Source organism: Rattus norvegicus, chromosome 5 (genome assembly GCF_036323735.1).
Source record: "Rattus norvegicus strain BN/NHsdMcwi chromosome 5, GRCr8, whole genome shotgun sequence".
Taxonomy (NCBI): domain Eukaryota; kingdom Metazoa; phylum Chordata; class Mammalia; order Rodentia; family Muridae; genus Rattus; species Rattus norvegicus.
In genome coordinates this window covers 121,494,247-121,514,137 of record NC_086023.1, presented here as the reverse complement: position 1 = coordinate 121,514,137, position 19,891 = coordinate 121,494,247, and the positions used below count along the sequence as shown (strand labels likewise).

The window sequence follows — 19,891 nt, the reverse complement described above, 5'->3', positions numbered from 1 at the left end:
AATTTTCATCTTTTAAAATCAATTTGGGAGAGGAGGTAATTTTGACTGGACAGTGGGTACTTACTTATGTTTTGTTCGTTGTTGTTGTTGTTGTTTTTGGAATATGTTTCTGTTTGAATGTTTGAAGGTTAGAGATACACTAGAGTGATAAATAAAAGTCTAACTATTCTAAGTCACATGACTGGCTATTGCCCGAGCAAACAGACCAACAAAGGTGTGTGCATGTGTGTGCTTTGTAAAATAATTTGACGATATTATATGAGAATGCAAAACATGAGCTGGCATTTGAAAAAAAAAACAAATTTAAACTTGCAGATATTGACATACACTGTAAAGAAGAACAGAACCAGAAACATATCCACCTAAAGACCTAAACTGAATGAGATCAAATATTGATCAAAAATGCAGCAAATCAACCAGTATATTCTATGGAGTTTCTAGAAAAGCATTCATATTCAGCTTTGAACCCTAGCAAACTTTGAAAAACAGCACTGATTCTTTTAGCATTGCTTCTTTTTTAATGAAGAAGTTTTAACTTTTTACTATGAAATTAAACAACAACAACAAAAAGCTTTCTACATTCCCACACTGCCCCATGGAATAATAAAGACAAACTATCGGAGCAGGGGCCTTCTATTCCCTTTGTACAACTCCCCCTTCCTTCCCCACCTGGCCCCATACTCCACACAGAAGCCTCCACCTGAGATATTGTCATTTCCATCCCCCTCCCATGTGACTCATAGGGCAGAGCTGGTCAGGAAGACCAGATCATACTATAATCAGCATCCTTAGGAAACAATGAAAAAGTTCAACACTCAGTTTCACTCCCTCTCACAATCTCATGTTGCATCAAGCAATTAGTGTCTACCTTCCTGTAGCAGGAATGGGGGATGGGGGACCTGTATGTAAATGTCAGAGGCTGTACAGCCACAAAAGCATCTCCTGCAGGAGGACCAGATTGAGGACTGCCTGAGAGACCAAGGATTGCTGGTGCAGACGATGCCAGCCAATCGAGAACTGCTGTTTAGAAGAGATGCGTTCTTGGGACCAATGGGGCGTGGGTGGAAGTGTTGAGCAGTGCTCAGATGAGCTTACTGCAGCTTGCTCACCTGCCCCTGGAGTCTGTGTCTTTGACTCTGTGCCACCTCACCTCCAACCCCCAAGGGCAGGGCAGGGTCAGTATCGAGCAGTCCAGGGCACAGGCAGCATCTTCCCTTCTCTAGGTTTTGAGATACTGAATACCTAGACTGCAGATTCATAAACTAAAATTGTATCTGATACTCACTAAAGGTCTGTTACTGTAATAAGCACTTTGTTGTATTATTTTCACACAGACAAGAAAACTGAGGCACAGAAAGGTTAATAGCCTCTCCAAAGAAATCATAATGTTGGTCCTTGCATAAACTTCAAAATCAATGCTTCTAAGACACGGATGCGACCTGCTTACTGACTAATTAACACTTCCTAAATACTAAGTAATCAATCTGGAAACTTGTTGAACAAAATGGATTGATTGTGCTCAGTATTTTACATTGCTATTTCTGTGTAACCACAATGAACCTGAGTGAAAATGAACAAGCAGACTACCAAAGATACAATTAAGTGTCTTCCTGAATTCACAACTCAACTGTCTCAGGGGTGGAAACTACACAAGATTCTCTGGGCTCTGAGAAACGCCTCATCTCACCTCTCTGAGAAAACTGTAAATACATCACAGTATCTCTGATGTTAAAAATAACTTGGAAATTAGGGAGAAAAGAGAGGGGGCTGGAGACCAGACACACAGGTCTATGAGTCATTGCAGGGAGACAGAGAGGCCAGGAGATCGCTAACACCTGAAAAGGACTGTTGAATCGCATGTGCCAGAGGTGGAAGTCTAGGTCAAATGTAGGGTAGCCTTAGTGAGCATCCAAGTGTGTCAGCTGTACCTACAGTGCTCTCAGCAGTAATAAGCTCTGGGGTGGATACCAGGCAGAGTTGAGCCAGGCATTGTTAGCTGATACCAACAGGTTGTGAAAGCAGTTATAAACATTGAGGTAGCTGATTCCAAGAAAAGAACAGGACCCACCCACCGTGGAAAATGCTTCTCTGCTTTTGCCAAGCTTGCATTATTGGTAGAAAAATCTGCCATAGGGGTAAAATCAAATTTTAACTGCTGACACCAAATACTGTGGAATAGCAGACATGCCCGTAGGAAACCGTGGCAAGATATTGCAGCACACTGACTGTAGAATGAGACACAGCCTTCGAGATGGCTGGATCTTCACTGATACCCTCAAGGCCTTTTGGCATAAATACAAGTTTGATCCTCTGTAGTTATTGTGAATCTAGAGATTAAACCAAAGAGTGCAAAATAGCCAAAAAATGAGAAGAAAGGAGAAAAGAAAAGAAAAAGGGAGACAGTTTTAGGGTCTGCTGTCACTGCATTAGGAAAACATGGTATCCACTATTGTGGAGGGCTACCCTCTAAAGATTGCTCTAGTGCTGTTTGATGGCACTACAAAAGATCCTGGGTTTAGGAGGGCAACTGGTGATCATAATCCCCAGATCCTTGCTGGATTACCTGGCCCTGTGCAAGGGGCATAAGTCCATCCCAGCAGGCAATGACTGCATAAGAAAGAAACACCCAACATTTTCCATTCCCACCTGTACCCTGACTTCCAGTAACTGGAGCTCCTCTACCTGGTTTGAGACCACTCTTGGACCCACCAACTGGCCTGGCCCCAGCTCAAGGAACATTGATGTTGATGTGAGTGTCTTGTTTCATGAATGAATGCCCTCTACCAGAAATTACCTTCCCTCGGAATGCATGCACCAAGACCCTAGGATGTTGCTAATGAAGATGATTCTTTCTTCCCCCGAAATACATCTTGTGAAATTATATAGCCTGTGAGCCCTTTGGCCCATCTTTCTGTGTTAATTATAGCTAATAAAAAGAAATACACAGAGCAATTAAAAGAAAGAACTCTGAAAGTGTGAAGACTTTATTCCGAAAGCAGACTGGTGAGATGAACTAGTGACTGAAATGCTTGCTGCCCAAGCCTGAGAACCTGAGTTCAGGAGCCCAAAGCCACAAAAAACACTGAGCCTGTGACCTTGACCCTGGAAGGTAGAGATGGGATGATTCTAGGGGCTGGCCCAACTACGAAACCCTGATGAAGAGACCCGTCTCAAAAAATAAGGTGAAGAATGATAGTGAAAGACAGCCAAATTGCACACACACACACACACACACACACACACACAAATGCCCACCTCTAAAGTTAAACATTTTTAACATCCTATGTTTATATTGAATGAATATACTGAGGTTCTAAATGTAAAGTTAAAAACTAACAACATAAATGGTATGCTCTGAGTTCCTAAAGTGGAAATTTCAAATTAACTTTGGACGTTTTAATGAAGGTTTTCACTATGTAGCCAAGGCTGGCCTCAAAACTCATCATCCTTCTGCCTCATGCTCCAGAAAACTGAATGCATAGGCATGGGCCATCAAGCCCAGCTTAAATATTTCTCTTTTCATATTAAAAAATAACTCAATACGAGAGTGTTTTAGAAGCACATACATAGGAACTCAGATGCAATTTTTATCAACAGATTAGCCTGATTGAGACATATATATATATATATATATATACACACACACACACACACACACACACACACACACACACACACACACATCTATAAACCCTGCACTCAAGAGACTCTGAGGCGGGAAGTCCCACACCCTCGGATCCCGACCCGCAGCAACTCTCTGCTACCAAACCCCGTGGGAGAGAGACCTCACCGCCTGGTCAGGTGGGCACTCCTGAGGCTGCAGACCGGAGGAGACCACCAACACTGCCCACCCCTGCCCACATCCCTGACCCAAGAGGCAACTGTATAAGGCCTCTGGGTTCCCGTAGGGGAGGGCCCAGGAGCGGCAGGACCCCTGCGCCTGAGACACCACCAGAACCTGAAGGAAACAGACCGGATAAACAGTTCTCTGCACCCAAATCCCGTGGGAGGGAGAGCCGAACCTTCAGAGAGGCAGGCGCGCCTGGGAGGCCAGAAGAGACTGCACTCTGCGCACGTCCAGACGCCAGAGGAAAACACCAAACACCATCTGGAACCCTGGTGCACGGAGGCTCCCAGAAAGAGTGGCGCAGATCTTCCCGGTTGCTGCCGCCGCAGAGAGGACTTAGGCAGTACCCCACGAGCAAACTTGAGCCTTGGAACCACAGGTAGGACCAACTTTTCCCCTGCAAGAAACCTGCCTGGTGAACTCAAGACACAGGCCCACAGGAACAGCTGAAGACCTGTAAAGAGGAAAAACTACACGCCCGAAAGCAGAACACTCTGTCCCCATAACTGGCTGAAAGAAAACAGGAAAACAGGTCTACAGCACTCCTGACACACAGGCTTATAGGACAGTCTAGCCACTGTCAGAAATAGCAGAACAAAGTAACACTAGAGATAATCTGATGGCGAGAGGCAAGCGCAGGAACCCAAGCAACAGAAACCAAGACTACATGGCATCATCGGAGCCCAATTCTCCCACCAAAATAAACATGGAATATCCAAACACACCAGAAAAGCAAGATCTAGTTTCAAAATCGTATTTGATCATGATGCTGGAGGACTTCAAGAAAGACGTGGAGAACTCCCTTAGAGAACAAGTAGAAGCCTACAGAGAAGAATCGCAAAAATGCCTGAAAGAATTCCAGGAAAACATAAATAAACAAGTAGAAACCCATAGAGAGGAGACACAAAAATCCCTGAAAGAATTCCAGGAAAACACAATCAAACAGTTGAAGGAATTAAAAATGGAAATAGAAGCAATCAAGAAAGAACACATGGAAACAACCCTGGACATAGAAAATCAAAAGAAAAGACAAGGAGCTGTAGATACAAGCTTCACCAACAGAATACAAGAGATGGAAGAGAGAATCTCGGGAGCAGAAGATTCCATAGAAATCATTGGCTCAACTGTCAAAGATAATGTAAAGCAGAAAAAGCTACTGGTCCAAAACATACAGGAAATCCAGGACTCAATGAGAAGATCAAACCTAAGGATAATAGGTATAGAAGAGAGTGAAGACTCCCAGCTCAAAGGACCAGTAAATATCTTCAACAAAATCATAGAAGAAAACTTCCCTAACCTAAAAAAAGAGATACCCATAGGCATACAAGAAGCCTACAGAACTCCAAATAGATTGGACCAGAAAAGAAACACCTCCCGTCACATAATTGTCAAAACACCAAACGCACAAAATAAAGAAAGAATATTAAAAGCAGTAAGGGAAAAAGGTCAAGTAACATATAAAGGCAGACCTATCAGAATCACACCAGACTTCTCGCCAGAAACTATGAAGGCCAGAAGATCCTGGACAGATGTCATACAGACCCTAAGAGAACACAAATGCCAGCCCAGGTTACTGTATCCTGCAAAACCCTCAATTAACATAGATGGAGAAACCAAGATATTCCATGACAAAACCAAATTTACACAATATCTTTCTACAAATCCAGCACTACAAAGGATAATAAATGGTAAAGCCCAACATAAGGAGGCAAGCTATACCCTAGAAGAAGCAAGAAACTAATCATCTTGGCAACAAAACAGAGAAGAAAAGCACACAAACATAACCTCACATCCAAATATGAATATAACAGGAAGCAATAATCACTATTCCTTAATATCTCTCAACATCAATGGCCTCAACTCCCCAATAAAAAGACATAGATTAACAAACTGGATACGCAATGAGGACCCTGCATTCTGCTGCCTACAGGAAACACACCTCAGAGACAAAGACAGACACTACCTCAGAGTGAAAGGCTGGAAAACAACTTTCCAAGCAAATGGTCAGAAGAAGCAAGCTGGAGTAGCCATTCTAATATCAAATAAAATCAATTTTCAATTAAAAGTCATCAAAAAAGATAAGGAAGGACACTTCATATTCATCAAAGGAAAAATCCACCAAGATGAACTCTCAATCCTCATCTTCGGTTGGTTTATATACAAGTGTGCAATTTCTAGGCTTGAAAGTAAAATGATGCTATCTGGTGCTGGATAGAGGAGCCTTATTTTTTATTATGGCAGCTTGCTATTTTTGTAACATGGTGATTTGGTTGAACACAATAAAGTACAGTAGTAACTGAAAAAAAAAGATATAAAGACAACAGTCCAGATAGTCTCATATACATAGATGGTTTTCACAAACGTCAGAAATCCACAAAGTATGAGATTTAAAGTTATTTATCTTTTTTTGAGACATATCTGCTCCTAACTGTTCCCCTTTGGTGGATTTAACGAAGAATGTGAACATCTCTACCTTCAGGTGAGGAAATAATTTGTGGCTAGGCAGCCACTTGACAAAACTGCCTGTTTCATCTGCAGACTATACTGTCCAGAAAAGGACAAATTATGCAGAATATTTGACTGATAAACTCTGCCAAGACAGGGTGATTAGCCCTTCAAAATCTCCATTTCAAGAGTCTGTCAGTTGATTTTGGGCCCGAAGACTGAAGACTTGCACTCACATGTTCCTAACAGGCGACTGCACTAGTGGAGATTTGTCTCTACAACCTCTCAGTTCTGGAAGCCATGTTAGGCTTCCTATGAGTATAGATATTTGGTCGTTCTCAGATTTCTGATGGGGTTGAAGACTGATTCTAGTTTCATAGCCTATCAGGCTGTTTAACTCTGAAAATACATATTTTATTGGATAGTTATCAGATAGTGTACAAGCTAGCAAGATATAATATAGATTTTAGGCCTTTCTTAAATAATGGATAATAATGGAATGGATAACTAAATATTCTGTATAACTGATGTAGTGTTGGACTGGGTGTTAGATATATTTTATGCTTTTAATTACAAAATGATAATAGTTGTGCTCAGCTTTAAAAAAAAAAGAAAAGAGAAGAAAAGAAAAGAAAAGAAAAGAAAAGAAGCCACGCTATGGATCAGCAGCGGCAATATTGTGTATTTATCTCTTATGGGTGCAGCAAACCATTTGGGAACAGTTTATGGAGCAGAAATCCCAAATTAACCCTTCACTCACTGTGTCATGATATAGAACCATGGCGGTCTCGCTGTCCCGCCGTGTTGTAAACTTCGATTCTTTTAATTGGATTCTTTAGGTTGTTTGTGCATTAAGGATGCATTAGGTAAAGGGAGGAAAGAGTGTGAAGGTGTCTTTAAAAAAAAAAAAAAGAAATGATGGAATTTTCCCGATATTTTTCAGCATCTAATGATATAATCATGTGACTTTTTTCAGTTTTTATATACTGAATTATATCAATGGATTTCCACATATTGAATCATCCCTTCATGTCTTGAATGAAATCTACTGGACTAAGACGGATGATGTATTGATGTGTTTCTGCATTCAGCTTGTGATTATTTTACTTTTTTTTAATAAATGATCCTAAGAGAAAAAAAAAAGAAAAGAAAAGTTCTTTAAATAAAAATAAACCACAAAAAAATGTAAATGCAGACTATAAAACATTCTTAGAACTTTAAAAGCTTGATCAGCATCCATGGATAAATGGATTCAAAGTACTCCTGATATTGATCCTAATGGCTTTGATTGGACAAGCAAGAATAAAGATATATTTATAATCTGAAAAAAAAAAAAAGAGAGACTCTGAGGCAAGAAGAACGTCAGTTCAAAGTCAGCCTGGTCTATATACCCAGACCTTGTCTCTAAAAAGAATTTTAAATACAATTTTAATATTATCTCCCCCTCTTGTTTGTGGGAAATAAAAGTTGAAGACGCCCCTGATGTAACCAATGGCAAGAAAGGCAAAGTCCGGGAAAGTATCTCCAGAGCAACGTTACAAGGCCTACCTTGTGTGGTAAAGAGTTGAGGTAAACTCCAGTCACTCCAGACTCCTGAGCCATCCAGTCTCTTGCTCCTCACCTGGACCTCGTATGAAGACCCAGGAAGCACGCTGTCTACCAGCAGAGATGTATCCGAGACGATTTCAGCAGCCTGTTAAATGTTATGTTGAAATATCAGGACGTCAAGTTGATGTGGAATGTTTGCCAAACTGATAATACATAAGCCTAGGCAAATTTCAAGAAGTTATAATCTTACAGATGAACTGTCTGAATACCGAATTAAAACAGAAACCAAAGGCCAAATGAAAAAGAAGTACAATGCACCTGTCAATAAAACATTAAAAGGCCGTAGATCAAGCAACTGATGTGACTATTGACAAATGGTAACTGAACACTAATGTCCATATGGTCTTTAAGATTTTAGAGGAACTACCCCAAAGTTATTGGGAATCTTGTAGCGACTTTGCCATCAGTCACTCTGGCAGAAAACAATGTGGAGAGGTGGAGCAAGACCTGTAAGGTTCTGAAGAGAGACACGAATGACATTAAGATCCTGACCGAATGGTGATCTATACACTGCTCATAACTAAAGGAGGAAACAGCTAAGGCCAAAACCCTGCAGAAACCAAACTCTAGCTAGGCTCTGTGTGGCTCATTCAGTTTTCTAAAAAAATGTGCTTCAATTGAACTCCCTGGTCTCTTCAAGACTGTGAGTGGAAGAAAGGGGTCATAGGTTAAAAATTATGAATAAGAATAAGGTATACTTAGAACAGTATCCGGACCTTACATTTACAGTCCTATGATCTCTAACTTCCTAATGAGAAAGTATCTTACAATAGCTTTCACTGTGCATATGTTTATACACCCAATACCAAGAATTCCCAAACTGCTCTCTGCAAAAATTAAGGTCTTAGAAAAGTAACACAGTTCTAAAGAGAACGATTTTCTTTTTTTCACCTTAGAATGATGTAACACTTAGGTTCATTATGTGCCATGAAGGTTTTCACATGACCCCATTGGCCACTTGTGACCTCCTCCTCCCCACCCTCCCCATCTCTGATATTATCCACTGGCACAGTCCTCTCAGCCTCAGCCACACTGGCCCTGCATTGCTGATCCATCTGCTTGCCCTCCAACTCCCCAGACACCTACATAGCCATCTCCTTCAATCTTGGTTCAGATGTCACCATCCCAGTGAGGTCTGCCCCAACCTCCACTCACTATGACAATCTTTCATCATCCTCTTAGCCAGCTCCATGACCCCTAGGTATCTTGCTATATCTAGAACATCTCCTGGCAACAGACGGCCTCTCAAACTATATTTCAGTGTATAATTAAAAGAGGATGCTGGTCAATTTCACAACAGAAATGCATACATTGTTTGTCAATACACTAAGCAATGAAAAAGAAAAGATGCAATGTAAATCAGCAGTCTACAGATAAAAACAGTTATAAGTTAAAATGCTATAACTGGTCAGGTGGAGGCACACACCTTTAATCCCAGTACTCGGGAGCCAGAGGCAGGCAGATCTCTCAATCTAAGGCCAGCCTGGTGTACAGAGCATAGCCAGAACTACATAGAGAAACCCTGTCTCAAAAAAAAATTATGCCTGGCATAAACTATCTCAATATGCAACAGTGAATATAGTCTATTCTGCTCTAGAAAGCACAGGCAAGGGTAATTACTAAGAGACTCAGGAATCTCTAATTGCTTCCTAACATTTCACTTTCTTTACCAAAATATACTTACCTCTCTTACGATTGTAGAATTCTCTAAATATTTCACCTGATATTGAAGTGGAAATGGTGCTTTTGTTTGGCTGTCCCATGAAATCTTTAAATTACCATCATCTGTGACTTCCATACGCAAACCCAGCGGTGGATCGGGCTTCACTTAAGAAAAAAAGAACAAAAAGACTTTCAAGCTAGCCAATTTTCAGGGCAATCATATATGAATAAAATACTTAAGATGTTACCTCATTTGAGGATTAATTACAGAGTTAAAGCAGAGATACAGAATGGGCTCTTCCCTGGTACCACCCTCATGCCTGGAAACCCTGTCTTCATTCTCTCCCCTGTGTGGGAAAAGCTATAAACCAGCAAATGAGATGGCTTTGATAAATGTGACTGCCTTCTATCAAAGTCTACCCAACTTCACATTGCTAGTAATCTTCAGTCTTACTTGGAGTTGCTGCCTAGTCCCAGGCACTGTGCCTGCTTTTGCTGGTATGAAGACAAGAGCAGTGTGCAGAACAGTATTCATAAAATTCACAGACCTGGGCAAAGTCAGCCTATCTATCTATGTAAAATAGCAATCCAAGCACATCTCCTCACCTCAAAACAAACATGACCATGCAATAAATGCATCATTAGAAGGACCTGTCTCTCTACAGTCATGGGAGTGGGGTTTCTTAGTTTAATAGGGATTTTAACTAAGTAAATGATTTCTGAATTCAAATGTACATGTACATGTAAACATTCTATATGCATGTGCACATAAGAACTTAATTATTTCAACTGATAAGAAAATACTTTAAATATGTGAAGAAACAATTTAAACATCTTGCAGACAAAGATTACTTTAACAAATTATGGTGTATACCATAAAGGTATGAATTCAAGCAGCCATTAAAACTCACATTGCAGTAGAATATTGAAAATGTTTGACTTCTAAAGTTCAAAAGGATTATCACAAATTCATACTTTAGTTGTTCTATAAAACCTATTCTATTTTTATTTATATGTATATGTGTGTACCTGTTGGTGGATATGTGCATTCAGTTGCCCTAGGAAACCAGAAAGTAATGTTGGAGCCTCCAACAGCTACACGCAGTTATAAGCTGCCATGTGGGTACAGGGAACTGAACCTGGGTCCTCTAGAAGTACTTCAAATGTTGAGCCGTGTCTCCAGTCTCCATACTTGTGAAACTAGCAAATATTGTGTATTGAAAAGAAGTGTGCGTGAATACCAAACTGTACATCCATTTCCACCTCAGCGTGTCTCTACATCTGCAAGGTGTGTACAATGAATAGGAATTGGTGAGTTTGTGGGCATTGCCATCATAATAACAACACAGAAACTTAAAAAATTAAATACAACAAAGAGTACTGAAATTATATACAATTGCAGGCTATTTCATATTTCCTGTATTCCACCAGTATACACTCATATGAAAACATCCGTAAAGATATATACATTTCTTTATGTATTATGTAAAGATGTTTCCCTGGCTCTCCCATACCCAGCTCAGCACTGCTGCTGCTCACCCACTCTTTAAGAGTAGGGAAGACCTGCCTTCCACCTAAGCAGCCTACCTTGGTCAGCTCCTCACCAATCACAAACTCTGCTGTGATCAAGATAACTACCCTTTACCAAGTCTGATGTCATTCTCCAATTAAATTTATTCTGCCCCTCAGCAGTGTGCCACACAGCTCCATACACCTTCAGTGAAATGGTTTTTATCCACAGTTTCTAAGACAACACAGTCTCCTTAATTCTTACTAAAGTCTATTAGTGTTTTTCTTCCTGAATTCTAACTGGATGATCTGACAGAATCCATATGCTAACAACTCCCAAAGATGTGTGTGTGTGTGTGTGTGTGTGTGTGTGTGTGTGTGTGTGTGTGTGTGTGTGTATTCCCCCTAAACTTTGGAGTCTTATATCCAACTGCCTATTCGATAGCTCTTAGGATTCTAAGAGTTAAGGGACTGAGGATTTAGCTCAGTGGTAGAGCGCTTGCCTAGAAAGCGCAAGGCCCTGGGTTCAGTCCTCAGCTCCAGAAAAAAAAAAGGATTCTAAGAGTTGTCTCAAACACAAAGGGACCTTGATTTCTCTCTCTGAAGAACCTGTGTTTTCATTAATGGAGATTTTTAGGGACAAACTGAAGGATACACCTTAATTCCTTAATTCCTCTATGTCCTACAAAGGAATCTCATCAGCTCCATACACCTTTATTGCTTCAGCCCTAAACCAACAGCCTCCCATCTAGGCTCCTCCTCCTACCCATCTGCTCTTTAACCTTTAATAATTACATTCTTCACAAGGTAGAATAGAATCTGAACATACAGATATGTGCCATCATATCACACGCCTGATCCTTTCAACCCATAATCAAAAGTTTCCATATGAATGGCATCAAGCCCAACTCTCTAACCCTGGTGGCCTCTGGTGTTCTCTGTCCCTTAATAACTCTGATTCAATCTCCTATGTGGCACATTCCATCAACTCCACATGTGGGGACATCCGAGTGCTCCTAGTTTCATTACAGGGATTTTGTCTTTGACATAGGCAATGTGTTCTGGCTTGAAGCACTTCTTACTCTGGAGTTTTACATGTATACCTCTTCTTCATTTAGTTAATACTAAATAGATCATTGACCATCATAGCAGAACTGACAATCCCCGAATCAACACTACGACATAATATGCCTTCATTCTTTCACAGCATTTACAAATTTTGGATATTTTAAATTCAATTATAAGAAATTGATTTTTTTTCCTAATATCTCTGTATTAGGACAGAATTAGGAATCTCTGAATACATATAAATTTAATGGTCACATGGTACCTTAACTACTCTTCTTGGAAATCAAATTAAATGCAGTGCTGATCTAAGTGTTTTTTAAAACTACCTAATTTTGAAAGGACAAGAATATGACACTAAATATTGTATCATTTTTTTCCTGTGACATAATTCCACAATTGAATTGTTTGGGTGTTATTATCATTATGTTGCAAAAGAGCCATGCTATGTCTCTAAAGAACGAATTACATGGACGTTCTACTGTTAAAATTGTTAAGCAAGGGTCCAAAATACCATCTTAAGTCATGTAAAAAGAAGCAACGTTTGGAGCTCTGTAGAAAAGTGTGAGAAATAGAAAAGTGTGTTCAGTGGCATCAAGATCCATGAGTCGAAGGCAAATGTGGAGAGTTGCTTAGCGGGTGGTGAGAATGCTCTCCTGGAAAGTGTCTACCACTCGAGGTTGGATCCCCAGCATCCACATGTAGGCATGGTGGTGTGTGCCTACATTCCTAGTGCTGAGGGGCCAAAGACAGGAGGATCCCTGGAGCTCACGACCCAGCTAGTCTTGCCAAACTGTTGGGCTCCAGTCTCAGTGAGAAGCGCTCTCACAATAAAGTAAAATAAAATAAAATAAAATAGAGCAATAAAGGAGGAAATTCAACATTGACTTTTGCCCTCCACATGCACCTGCCCACACACGTGCACACATATGAAGAGATGCATGTTATCATTTCAGAAAATGGAAATAAAAGATAGTAAAAGTGCTAAGTAACATACAATTGAACACAATGTATGTCGCTGTGTATATAAAGCTAAGTAAGTACCTTAATACCTGCCTAGGTTAATTCACAACTATGAATTAAATATGTAAGTTTATTAAAGGAGACTTGAAGATCTTTGCAATAAAGATCTAGTATGAGTGCTCCACTCATACAAGGTTGTCTTGGACTTGGCCTGCACAGTGGATGGCTTGACTGCTTACTGCTCTGTATTGATCTGCTCAGTACCACAACTCTGCTGTGTGAGTAGGAACCCTGCCCCATTCCTCGCAGTGTCTCCAGCCGCAATACTAATCCCTGCACACATGACTTCTAAGATATAGTTATTGAAGAAATAAATTCAGGTAAAAATGTTTTTAATAAGAAGGCACGGCTGCTTCAAAAGATCATTTCACTGTTAAGGTTAGGACATTTACTACCGAACACATGGAGAAGTTGCCTGTAACACCCTAGGACTGCATTCCCCATGTTGTCTAGTAGTGATCACAGTGATGTAAGCCAGTAAAAAAAAAAATCTTTAACCCACAAGGACCCTTTCAACATCTTTGCATGATTGATTTCTTTTTTAGGGCCACTGTCATTCTGAAGTACAACTTACCAACAAGCATGGGCTGCAGTGACATTAGAGGTGACTGGAAACTCACACCGGCAGATGTGATTTCTAAATACATCAGAAGAGCGTAGTTGACTTTGGCTCTGGGTACTGGTACATGACATTCGCATTCCTGAACACTGCAGTTGCACTGGACAGTCTGAAAGCTGTCTTTCAGTGGGGGCAGAGGCAAATCATCTATAACTTCAGGCCTATATTTAAATATAAGAGCAAACTGTAAGACAGATATAGAGACTGGGCAGGTTTGGGAAGCAGAATATCAAATCCAGGTTAAAAGCAGACTATATCTGAAAAACATGGAGAATTAGAGCAAATTGACTGTCAAGGCAGCATAAGCAAGGGAACAAACCACTAACCAGAAAGAGAAGCCACAGCCCTAACAGTGAAAATATCCGTAAAATCAAATATGAAATAAAGGCTTTTTCAGATATGCCTACCTACACTTAACGAATCATCTTCAGATCTGCATTATAAAAATGTTATAGGAAGGCTCTGGACACAAGAAAATAAAAGCAGCTTGAAATCTGGTGTCATACAAAGGAATGAAGTTGACTCAAAGGATAATTATTTATTAGCTGATTAAATCAAGGTTGGCAGCCATGTATTTACAGGGTATTGCGTAGTCCACACTAAAGTATGTAATACTAACACCAAGCTTGGAGGGAACTGGAGCTGTATAAAATGACACACAACAAAGCGGTATAAAGTCACTTACATTCTAAGATTTGTCATAATTCAAGCTACTAAACTAATAGGTCATGCAGATAAAGCTAACAAGCAACAAAGCAGATTTAATGGAATCATAAAAATGAGCTAAAACCAAGAAAAAAAATGCAACCAGTTGCTCACATCTTTAATCCCAGCGCTCGGGATGCAGAAGTAGGCCTTTTGAGTTCAAGGTCAGTCTGGTCTACAGAGCAAGTCCCAGGCCAACCAGAGTTTCACAGAGAAACTGACTCCAAAATACAAAATACAAAAACCAAAAAAAAAAAAAGACAAAGAGAAAAAATAAAAAAAAAAGAAGGCTTGAAACTAGAGTTGGTGGCATTAAATGCAAATAGCATAAATACACCAATTAGAAGGCAGTCAGTAGCAAATTAGGGGAAAAAGTAATAAGACTCAATTATAAACCTCTCACAAGAAATCAATTTTAACACTAAGACTCAAGTTTACTCAAGAAGATGGTTAGAAAAAGATATGCTATTTCAAGACAAATCAACACTGAAGAGCTACATTTGTGTCAATAAAGTCGAAAGCAGTGCAATAATTATTTACCAAGGGAAAACAGGCCATTCATAACAAAACGGTTGTGGAGGGGGTCACCGGAACTACATATAATATGTGGGTACATAATAACAGGCAGAACTAGGCTACTTCATACTTACTGGTGAAAAGTTCAACTCTTCTCTAATAATTAATATAACAAGGAGACAACATGCATCAGGAGTAAGAGCCGAACAACACTGTCAAACAATTTGACCCACGCCGTGAGATTAGTTCTCCACATCCTAGCCATACTAAGTTCACCTTGCAACAACCCATCATTTAACATTGCCAAATTGTACAAAACAAGCCATCCCTCCCACAGAAAAACAGTGTTTGCCAAGAGCAGTAGACTTTCTGCTAAGACAAGGGGAACGGGACCCAAAAATGGAACTTGCTACTATCTATTTAATTATTACTTACCTTGAAAAGTAAATACACTTGTTCATATATATAAAAATTAAATTTAGTGATTATGGTGGTTTGAATAGGTGTGGCCCCCATAGAATCATACTTGGCCATAGGGAATGGTACTATTAGGAGCCATGTGTTTGTTGAAAGAAGTGTGGACTTTGAGGTTAATACTCCTTTGCTGCCTGTAGATCAAGATATAGAACTCTTGGATCTTCCAGTATTACGTTTGCTCATTGCCATGCTTCCTGACATAATGATAATAGACTAAACCTCTGAAACTATAAGCCAGCCTCAATTAAATGTTTTCCTTTACAGGAGTTCCTGTGGTCATCGTGTCTCTTCATAGCAATGAAACCCTAAGACACGTGCGAAGAAGAAGAGAAAGAATGTAGAGGCTGAGGGGATGTCTCAGTGGGTAAAGTGCATGCTATACGATCATGAGGACCTTATTTTGAATTCAATGAAGTCACATAAAAGTGGGATGCAATTGCAAGCATCTGTGATCCCAGTACTTTCACTATACAATGGAAGCAGAAATAGAAGAATCCCCACAAGCTCTCAGGCTAGCTAGCAACCAACAAGACACCCTGCCTCAAAACAAGATGGGATTTAATGACTGACACTCAAGGTTGTTCTCTCCCTCTCCCTCTCTCTCTCTCTCTCCCTCCCTCTCTCTCTCTCCCTCTCTCTCTCTCTCCCTCTCTCTCTCTCTCTCTCTCTCTCTCTCTCTCTCTCTCTCTCCCCCCCTCTCTCTCTCTCTCTCTCTCTCTCTCTCTCTCTCTCTCACACACACACACACACACAGAACTAGTATTTAATCCTTTATGTGAACAAAATGTACTTGAAAGAACATAATGATGCAAGAACATTTGTCAAATTGATTTTAAATTTGACTTCTTTATGAACTTTACCTTGAGCAAATTTTTCTAGTTAGTGACATAAGTATTTAGAACTTAAAATTCATTGTTAACAGCCACACATAGTTCACAGAAGGTACATTTGGTCCTCTGACTTTTGGTACAATTTTTTCTTCCCAGAAATTTTCTCTATAAAATCATTAGCATTTTCTAAGCCAGGCCTAAGCTAAATTAGTGTAAGAATACCACCAAAGTGTACTACCTAAAGTCCTGACTTAAAAAAGTTGGCAGTAAACCCCACTCCCCAGCTCTTGAATAAGAACTTTACCTATCTTAGCTTTGTAAATTGCCTATTTGATGTTTCGTACCAGTGAGCTGTAAAAATGGTTCAACAAAACTTTACCCTACTAATACCAAATAATACAAAGACTAATGATTCTTAGACCTCATCTGAAAATTTCATAGATTCTGTGTCTTTTAAAAAACACAAACATTCTACCTCTACCTGAGACCCACTGGCTCGGCCGCAGTAGAAAGCTCTGAGCTAGATAAATCGTACAGAGGAGGTAAACTGTACTATACCAAGTTCTTTCTCCAAACAAATGGAGAATCAACAAGGACAAGAGGAAGAAAGAAAAGAAAGGTATACACAGAAAGAAATCTCATGGGCAATCTGCTAGATTTAGATGAGAAGCCTAAGTATTAACCTACTTCTGGGAATAAGAGAATAGACTCTTGCCCAGTTGTTGACAGGGTGTCTAGATCTCTTAAACAGAGATTGTTTAGAAAAAAGATGAAGTCTCTCCAGGGCCAGAAGTAGAACTTAGATTCTGGATACAGTTTTGCCTTAGTGGGCCTGCATAGGGCCTGGATTCAACTACTTTTTCATAGAGCAATTTAAATTCTAAGGAGGAACTTTTCTTTCTAATGTTACTAAAAGAACAGAAGATAGGGTCCAAAGTCAGGAGGGAAAGTTCCGTCCTTGTTGGCTAGATAACCAAAATATGTCTAGCTCCCTCATTTGAGGACACAGGAATTATGTGACATCTAGCTTCTCCAAAAGTAAGTTAAAGTCAAGAAATGGTTCTGGGCAAAGACAGAGGGGAGAAGGGCTTATCCACAGGAGAAAACGAGCTTTTAGAATAAACCCTAAAGCTACGGTAGGCCAGCGAAATAGGAAAAGCCTAGTGACCCTGGATCACATGAAAAAGCTTGTCTGATTCTCCCTGGTTAAGCAACATCCAGAACCTTCACGTCATCCCCATGGGTAATCTGGGGTCAGGCATTTCCTGGTAGAGAGGGAGATAAACAAGACTGTCTTAACTTTGTGTCCATTAATATTGGACACAAGCGCAGCAAGAGCTGAATATGTCCAGTAAAGCTGTTTGCCAGGGGGAAACTCAGGAAAGGATTCAGGTGTCTCCCATTAAGAAAGGGTCAAAAGAGGGTGGTCATCAAATGAGACTAAGTACCCCAAGAGACGATAAGATTCATGGAGAACCATATCTGAAGTTATAGGGGGATAGGAATAGCATAGTTGAGAGAAGGGCTAGTCAAAGTGTGGAATTCTACACATTGAGTTTCTAGGAAGAGCAGGTTTATAAGTGACATCAAAAGAATGTGCTTCACAATGTGCAAATTAGGTAGGGTCAATCAAAACAGTGAAACCAAGGCACCAAGGCTCAAACAAGTGGTTTTTGCAATCACCATATGCTGATTTAAAGAAAACCAAACCAAAACACACACACACACACACACACACACAAAAAAAAAAAAAAAACGGGGATCGAAAAATGGGAATCAGCTGTTAGTAGCCAAGAAGGTTCAAACACCCAGGTTTGACTTGGCAGGCAGCGCTTCCTCATCTGACCTGGCCCATGGTCCTCTGTGTTTAATGGCTTCCTAGCTCAACCACATTCAGGCTTCAGTCCTCCAGCTGTTCTGACTGTGCCTTGTACACTGACAAATGCTCTGCACTCTCTCCTGTCTACTCTTAATTTCTGTTGGATGTTCCTTAGTTCATGTGTCCTGTCCTTCTCTTTATTACATGGCCACACTTTCAAACTTGGCTGTAGCATTTTATGTTTTTAAAACATGCTTCAGCTCCACAATGAAACATATTGTGTAGAGGTTTCCTAACAGATTGAAACATTCCATCATATAGGAAAGGTCTTTAAGTCAGAAGGTAAATAACACAAATAGCTTCAGGAAGTCCCTGAAACTGATCAGATTCACTATTGCTGCCCCCAAACCCAGAAGAAACAATAAGAAGCAGAAATCAGTCAAGCTAACTGGAAGAGGTTTCGACCAACTGAATCACTTGGAAACTCAAGTTGTTGAGCTGCCTCCATGTGTGTAGTGTGTCCCAGGTCCCCTGGCTTTGGTGAGCAGTCATTAATGCTGGGATGGAATTTAGTGATGTAGCTGTATTTGAGTCAACTCTTCTCATGTAAATAACCCTTCACCCATATTCCTATAATTAACCCCAATAAAACTCATTGGTTTACCAGTTGGATTTTTTTTTTTTCGGAGCTGGGGACCGAACCCAGGGCCTTGCGCTTGCTAGGCAAGCGCTCTACCACTGAGCTAAATCCCTAACCCCACCAGTTGGATCTTGATGGTATCTTCACTTTGGTCTACCATGGGCTCCCTATCTGGAGTGAATAGTCATGTGTGTAGTCTCTCTAGGAAAAAAAGCATGTGGTAAACACTGTTGCCCACACTCAGCTCAGAATGTGGTTGTATACTGTAGGGACCTTACAAAAGGAAAGGAAGAACTTCCTCCTTGGTCTAAAATGAATGTCTAAAGCAGTCTTGGAATATCACATTTCTTAGAGCAACTCTCCTTCAAGTGCGCAGACAAACATTAATATCTGAGCTCAAACAATACTCTTCCTTCAAGGATGTATTTATAGGTTTTTAAATCCTTTTTAAACATCAGATTTTAGCTCCTGAAAAATATACTTTTTCACACTTTGAAAGATGTCTCTTGTGAATTTTAATAGAACAAGGGGGTGATTTCCTTAAAATAAAATAACACCTTTAATTACTATTTTAAAGCAAGTCCCAACATTTCTAAATAAGTAAGATTAGTCATAAAATCATTATCATTATCAAAGCATTCAGAGATGTTGAAGTGGTTTTCAAAATGGAGTTGGATCTAGAAGCTAAAGATCCCGCTATGACACTCAACTGTAACCAACATCCTGGAATCAGTGTCTGGACATAGGACAGGGGATGTTCTCTCTGACTTCCAAGCTCCCAGCTTTTCAGAAGAAATGACCTTTCTGGGCATAAGCACCCATACACACTGGTGAAAGAAGCAAAGAGCTTCCCATCCATAAATGCAACCAGCACTCATGACCGGACAACAAAACTAATTTTTAAAATCTAAACATGGAAAAGATAACTCATAAAGCTTCTATTGGGAGTAGACCATTTTATAACGCCCCTTACCCTGACCCCAGCTGAAGGATGATCCTGGGTATATAGCATACATGGAATATGACACAAGCAGAAGGTCTGGAAATCCTGGCAGATTATGCCACAGACAGCAATTGCCCATGTGAGCTGACCCAGCAAGTGGGAGACTAAATGCCCTAACAACTA

At 40.1% G+C, this 19,891-nt stretch overlaps 1 protein-coding gene across 7 annotated transcripts in view; it reads right to left on the bottom strand.

Annotated features, from left to right (window-relative positions):
- Positions 1–19,891, bottom strand: part of Lepr (leptin receptor) — a 183,467-nt gene that overhangs the window by 79,064 nt on the left and 84,512 nt on the right. For all 7 annotated transcript variants that reach the window (NM_012596.2, XM_039109265.2, XM_039109264.2 and 4 more), the window contains exons 5-7: positions 13,734–13,939; positions 9,585–9,727; positions 7,841–7,985 (exon numbers count right to left, since the gene is read on the bottom strand). In NM_012596.2, the coding sequence (NP_036728.2) occupies positions 7,841–7,985; positions 9,585–9,727; positions 13,734–13,939 (494 nt within the window). The remainder of the gene's footprint in view (positions 1–7,840; positions 7,986–9,584; positions 9,728–13,733; positions 13,940–19,891) is intronic.